Consider the following 6,809-nt stretch of genomic DNA (forward strand, 5'->3'; position numbering starts at 1 on the left):
GGGTTCTCTGCTCCCTAGGGGGTGAAGGAGGAATCATTATAAATTTCTGAATGAGACGAACCCTTTGGTGTTCTTGTTTTCCTCTGTTTGTGTTTGTGTTCAGGATTTTCTTCTGTTCGTTGTCAGAATTAAGTAATGTCCCTGTTGAAAAAGGAAAATAAATGGTGTTTTAAAAACCTCTCCTCTCCTCTCCTCTCCTCTCCTCTCCTCTCCTCTCCTCTCCTCTCCTCCTCTCCTTCCAGTCTCGTCGTCACAATGCTGCAAGCACCTGCAGAAGGAGAAGGAGGAGGTGCGTGCCGGCCTGGAGGAGGCCCTGCAGAGGCTCGAGGAGCAGCACAAGGAGGAGCTGGTGCAGCTGGAGGACAGGTGTGATGTTCACCTCTCACACTTCTCTCTCTTCTTCCTGAGTTTGGTCATGTGACAGGTGACTCACCTGACGTTCTTCTTCTTCTTCTCTCTCGTCCGTCTGTGCGACAGATTGAGGAGCTTCTACCAAACAGAGTGGGACAAAGTCCACCAGACGTACCAGGAGGAGGCTGACAAGTGCCGCGTGTTAATGGAGCAGCAGGTTAGAATGACACACGCTTACATACACACACACGCACACACGCACGCACGCACACACGCACGCACGAACACACGCACGCACACAAACACACACACAGTTTAATGAGATGCCGTTAGTCACTCTGCTCTCTGTAACAAGTTTCTTCTTGTTGGCCTCGTTAAAATGTTCTTCAGCCTGTGCGTCCCATAAATCCAGTTTGATCACGCAGTCATTACACAACAGGTGACAGTCAGCGCTCCCTCCACCTGATGAGTTATTCATAAACAGATTCATTAACAGCTAACATAGCTGCAGGAGAGCTGGGATTACTGTCGAGCTGGAGGCGGAGTGTGACTGAAGAACCCGAGGCTGCGTCTGCAATTAAACGTTTATAGGATGATGTTTGTTGTTCCACATGCAGGAGATCAGCACAGAGAAGGTCTGCTCTGTCCACAAAGGGGCGCCAAGTGAGAGATAATGTACAGTTAGCAGGTCGTCATGGAGAATAGAATCCTGACAGGGTGAGACAACACGCCTACGTGATGCTCGTTTTAATGCTTTAGCCACATTGTTCTGATGCTAACGGAAGTAAGCGGTTTCCCCTCACCTTACAGTCTGTGGTGTCAACAAGCAGAAGCTGAATGTGTCTGAACTCATTTTCCGTGGATTGATTTGACATGACATGTGATAAGTTTGACTCTGCCGCTGCTTATGTTAGTGAAAGTTAATAACCGTTGTCAAGGAGTTTAGACCAATCAGAATCAAGCATCTTACACAGTCAGAAGATCAGGAAGAGAGCCAGGTGATAAACACCTCCTTCATATAAATCAAACAAATCACAACACAACCAGGGAAAGTAAAATCTATGACCCGCTGACTTCTTCTACTCTCTGTCCCGGTTCAGGTGGAGGAGCTGAGGACTCGACAGGAAGCAGAGAGGAAGAATCAGGAAGTGAGCCACAGCCAGAAAATAGAGAGTCTCAGACAGGAGCATGAAGAGTCAGTGGAAGGTGAGTGCACGTCGTACACACACCTGTATCAGCTGGTCTCAGGACCTCTGAGACCAGCTGACAACCAAAGTTAAGTAGCATCATCGCAACCTGCTGTGTGGGAGTGTGAATAACTACTGTATTACTGCAGACACACTGCGCCACAGGAAACACACCCTCCAAAATAAAAGAGGCAGCGAACACGTTTACGGCCAAATCCCACCAGATCCGTCTCCGATCCGTCACAGCACCGGAGCTGATCGGTTTCTATTCTAGTCAATGTTAACTTCCACTGGATCTGCTCCGTTGCGTTACAGCTGCGTCTCTGATCCGGCAGGTCAGAGTCCTCCGGATCAGATACACAAGACTTCTATATTTGCCGGATGCCGGAGCACGACGCATCAATCTCAACAGAGAGTGAAAACATCCGGTTAATTTTCAGAATAAAACACTCTGTGTTATCACCAGATCGTATTTCACTTAACTACAACAACAAACCGTCATGATGAGTGGAGCCAGACCTGGAGTCAACAGGTCAGAGGTTTTCAGAGGACCAGAAAGGCAACATGGATGAGGAGAGGAGGAGGAGAATCCTTGATTCAGTGATTACAGCAGGAAAACCTCTGTCACATGACTCCGGCTGTCCGGCGTGCTCCGTGCTGCATTCTAAAAAACACAGCCGGTGGGTGTTGACGGGCGAAAGAGCACGGAGTCGGACCACAGCGGATCGGAGACAGATCTGGTGGAAGTCCTGTGTTGGTCGACCTAGCAGCTGAACGTCATCATGGTCTTGGTTGCAGCGTTTTATTAAAGAGAAGAAAATGTAGCGATAAAAAAGGAGTCAAACACAGTAAAGATAATGAAACAATGATTGTAAATGTTTAGTTGTATTGATTGTTGTTGGTTCTGATGTTTATTGTTTGTGTTGTTTGTTTCAGAGCTGAAGAAAATCCAGAAGACCGAGCTTGAGACTCTGCAGAAGACCCTGAAAGAGACGGAGGCGTCTCTCTCTGTAAGAAACATTCATGTTTACTCTTTGCGATAAATAGACTTAATGTTAAAGCGACGACCTGTTTCTCTCTTTGTGTTTGAGTTACAGTAAATAAGATGTTTTAAAAACACTGGGAGCTTTAGCAGAGAGGTTACAGGCCTCACACACACGATGAAGACACAGCAGAGACGTGTTCTCCTGCTGCTTTTCTGTGACTCTGGGTCTCAGTCATGACTCCTCTCTGTCCACGTGTCCGTCCTCTAACAGGAGAAAGTGTCCGAGCTGTCGGCCGAGAAGGAGGCTCTGAGCGAGAAGCTGAAAGCCGAGGAGGAGAGGAGGAAGAACATACTCAGTGATAAAAACCTGGTGAGTACTTCTGCAGCTCTGATTTGATCTCAGTGGGACCCTCGGCTCGGACTGAAAGGAAAGAGTATGAACACTTATTTTTATGAATAAGGGGAGATCAAAATGGGTCCTATTTATAAACTTTTACGCAACCAACTAATGGTTTGCTCACTCTCTGTCTGAGCCGCTGCAGTGAGTCTCTGTCCTCACGTTACAGTGTGAAGTTGTCTGTTCTCACCTGTGTGTGTGTGTGCTTTGCAGAAGGACTCGCACACCGTGTACCTGGAGCAGGAGCTGGAGAGTCTGAAGGTGGTGCTGGAGATCAAGAACAACCATCTGCACCAGAAGGAGAAGAAGCTGATGGAGATGAGCAAACTGGTGAGGACTCTAAATATCAGCTCAGAGATTCAATCGGCTCACTTCAAATAAAAACTATAAATATATACAACACTTTATAACATTTATTAAAACCAGTGTTACCAAGAGCTTTACTGAATAATCACATCAACTTTAAAAACACGACAACTAATGAGTACATTCAAGAGAAGTAAAACAACCTCAGGCAGATGTTGACGAGCAGACATGTCGGTTTGATTTAGTGTATGTATTTAGAGCACTAAAATACAACCGTGTGTGTGTGCGTGCGTTTGTGTGTGTGTGTGTGTGTGTGTGTGTGTGTGTGTGTGTGTGTGTGTGTGTGTGTGTGTGTGTGTGTGTGTGTGTGTGTGTGTGTCGCAGGTCGACTCCAACGTGAAGCTGGAGGAGTGTTTAAACAAGGTCCAACAGGAGAACGAGGACTACAGGGCCAGAATGGACAAACATGCAGCTCTCTCCAGGTACGTACTCCTGCTCTGTGTGTGTGTGTGTGTGTGTGTGTGTGTGTGTGTGTGTGTGTGTGTGTGTGTGTGTGTGTGTGCGCGTGCGCGTGTGCGTGTGTGTGTGCTTGTGTGTGTGTCCTGTAATCCAGCCTGAATCCAGCGCTCTGCTGGATCAGGGTAGCCCTGATTCCTTGGATCAAAGTTATTCCCGTCCTGCTTAAAGTTGTAATCGGCAGAGGTTTCATAAACTAAAGGGATCACCAGAACCCTGATCCAGAACCTTTCTGACCTTTGAGCAGCCTGGTTTCATGATTGACCCCCCTTTAGATTTATTCTGATCCAAACTCATCAAAAACACAAAGATCCAGGTCTGTCTGATCTGAGGTTCAGGCTTTAAGAAACAGGTTTTTACATTTGCTGGTAGTTGGTGTCCATTAGAGAAGTCCAGGTCCAGGTCCTGGTCCTGGTCCTTACAGGGAGAGCAGGAGAGTTCATCCAGAGAGTTGTATCTTCTCTTTGTTCAAACAAACGTTAAGAGTCCGTTTGTCTCTGTGTGAAGGATCTGTCACCCCCTCATGGCTCTCAGCCTCCCCCTCAAAGCTCTGTCTCCCCCTCACAGCTCTCTGTCTCCCCCTCATGGCTTTCAGCCTCCCCCTCAAAGCTCTTTCTGCCCCTCACAGCTCTCCGTCTCCCCCTCACGGCTCTCTGTCTCCCCCTCACAGCTCTCTGTCTCCCCTCACAGCTCTCTGTCTCCCCCTCACGGCTCTCTGTCTCCCCCTCACGGCTCTCTGCCTCCCCCTTACGGCTCTCTGTCTCCCCCTCACAGCTCTCTGTCTCCCCCTCACGGCTCTCTGTCTCCCCCTCACGGCTCTCTGCCTCCCCCTTACGGCTCTATGTCTCCCCCTCATGGCTCTCTGCCTCCCCCTCACGGCTCTCTGCCTCCCCCTCACGGCTCTCTGTCTCCCCCTCACGGCTCTCTGCCTCCCCCTTACGGCTCTATGTCTCCCCCTCATGGCTCTCTGCCTCCCCCTCACGGCTCTCTGCCTCCCCCTCATGGCTCTCTTCCTCCCCCTCACGGCTCTCTGTCTCCCCCTCACAGCCCCCTGCCTCCCCCTCACAGCTCTCTGCCTCCCCCTCCCGGCTCTCTGTCTCCCCCTCACAGCCCTCTTCCTCCCCCTCACAGCTCTGTCTCCCCCTCACGGCTCTCTGCCTCCCCCTCACGGCTCTCTGTCTCCCCCTCACAGCTCTCTGCCTCCCCCTCACGGCTCTCTTTTTCTCCCTCACAGCCCCCTGCCTCCCCCTCACAGCTCTCTGCCTCCCCCTCACGGCTCTCAGTCTCCCCCTCACAGCCCTCTGCCTCCCCCTCACAGATCTGTCTCCCCCTAACGGCTCACTGCCTGCTCCTCACAGCTCTCTTGCTACCCCTCACGGCTCTTTGCCTGCCCCTCACGGCTCTCTGTCTCCCCCTCACGGCTCACTGCCTCCCCCTCACGGCTTTCTGTCTCCCCCTCACGGCTCTCTTTCTACCCCACACGGCTCTCTTTCTACCCCTCACGGCTCTCTTTCTCCCCCTCACAGCCCTCTGCCTCCCCCTCACGGCTCTCTGCCTCCCCCTCTCAGCTCTGTCTCCCCCTCACGGCTTTCTGCCTCCCCCTCACGGCTCTCTGTCTCCCCCTCATGGCTCTCTGTCTCCCCCTCACGGCTCTCTGTCTCCCCCTCACAGCTCTCTGTCTCCCCCTCACAGCTCTGTCTCCCCCTCACGGCTCTCTGTCTCCCCCTGCAGGCAGCTGTCATCGGAGCAGGCCATCCTCCAGCAGACGCTGCAGAAGGAGTCGAAGGTGAACAAGCGTCTGTCGATGGAGAACGAGGAGCTGCTGTGGAAGCTGCACAACGGAGACCTGCTGGCCTCCCCGAGCCGCCGCCTCTCCCCCACCTCACCCTTCAACTCACCCCGAAACTCTGCCTCATTCCCCACAGCTGCCCCCGTATCGCCCAGATAACCTGGACGACCCCCTTAAACACCTCTCCCCCTCTAGCCTCCTGCCCCCCCCAACGTGCAGAGACTCCAGGCACAGCTCAGGTTGTGTTGTACATTTGGAATAAATGTTTTAAAGACTCTTATTTTGAAAGAGAAAAGACGCTGCAGTGGCACCGATGCACTTAAGAGTGAGCGTGGGACCGGCCTTGCCCTCTCCCAAATGCCTGTCCTCCTCTTTTCTTCCTTTTCTGAAGAAAACATAAACAGCAGGCACACCTCAGGGTCTGTACATATCGCCTCTCTCGTTTTGACTATCTCAAACCTTTCTGCGGTTTCTCTCTGAGTCATCCTTTCTTTTCTCACAGCCTCTTTTTGAAGGCGGCGTGTGAGAAACCTTGCGTTTGTGACGTTTCGTGGGAACGACCTACAGGTTGTTTGGGTTTGGTGAATCATTAAGTGACGGGTACTCTCGGTGGATCAGCATGGACTGTTTTTGCCTTTTGACTTCTTCTGAAGAGGACGTTTCCCCCAAAGAGCGAGGCTCAATCACGGATCTGCTCCGGACCTCTGGATGAAGCGGACGGACTCGAAACACGAACGAACACTTGGTCCGTTCACCTGAAGAACTCACCTGAATTACTGACATGAACCTTTGATCCAATGGATGTCTGTTCCTCCTGTGAGCTCCTCGCAACCTCTACCTTAATCTACTTTGTGGAATGTAATCACCCTGGATGTTCAATCTGAACACACACACACACACACACACACACACACACACACACACACACACACACACACACACACAAACACACACACACACACACACACATGCACACACACGCACACACACACACACACACACACCTCCTCAGATCCAGATATGCAGTTTATTTAAGTGTTCCCCTCTCTCCTCTCTGAATCACCTCGTGCCCAAAGAGAAAGGATCAGATCTCTGTCTTTGCTTTAGGTTGTGTATTAAATCAGCAGTGATCGTCCCCCCTCGCCCCACAGACTCTGGTTCTCCTGAATCCAAAAAGTGTCTGGTGTTAGTCCTGAAGAACCTCAGATGTACCCGGATGCCTCAGTGTACCATGTTCTGCTTTATTTTGGACACCGAATAAAAACCGAATGAAACGAG

The 6,809-nt window shown here is 50.9% G+C and overlaps 1 protein-coding gene across 4 annotated transcripts in view; it reads left to right on the forward strand.

Annotated features, from left to right (window-relative positions):
* LOC117815675 (microtubule-associated tumor suppressor 1 homolog) overlaps nucleotides 1-6,809 on the forward strand; it is an 81,499-nt gene extending 74,690 nt beyond the window's left edge. For all 4 annotated transcript variants that reach the window (XM_034687530.1, XM_034687528.1, XM_034687531.1 and 1 more), the window contains 8 exons: nucleotides 243-366; nucleotides 478-568; nucleotides 1,452-1,557; nucleotides 2,475-2,548; nucleotides 2,795-2,893; nucleotides 3,134-3,250; nucleotides 3,611-3,708; nucleotides 5,474-6,809. In XM_034687530.1, coding sequence (XP_034543421.1) covers nucleotides 243-366; nucleotides 478-568; nucleotides 1,452-1,557; nucleotides 2,475-2,548; nucleotides 2,795-2,893; nucleotides 3,134-3,250; nucleotides 3,611-3,708; nucleotides 5,474-5,690 — 926 coding nt within the window. In that variant the 3' untranslated portion in view covers nucleotides 5,691-6,809. The remainder of the gene's footprint in view (nucleotides 1-242; nucleotides 367-477; nucleotides 569-1,451; nucleotides 1,558-2,474; nucleotides 2,549-2,794; nucleotides 2,894-3,133; nucleotides 3,251-3,610; nucleotides 3,709-5,473) is intronic.

Source organism: Notolabrus celidotus, chromosome 7 (genome assembly GCF_009762535.1).
Source record: "Notolabrus celidotus isolate fNotCel1 chromosome 7, fNotCel1.pri, whole genome shotgun sequence".
NCBI classification, from domain to species: Eukaryota; Metazoa; Chordata; class Actinopteri; order Labriformes; family Labridae; genus Notolabrus; species Notolabrus celidotus.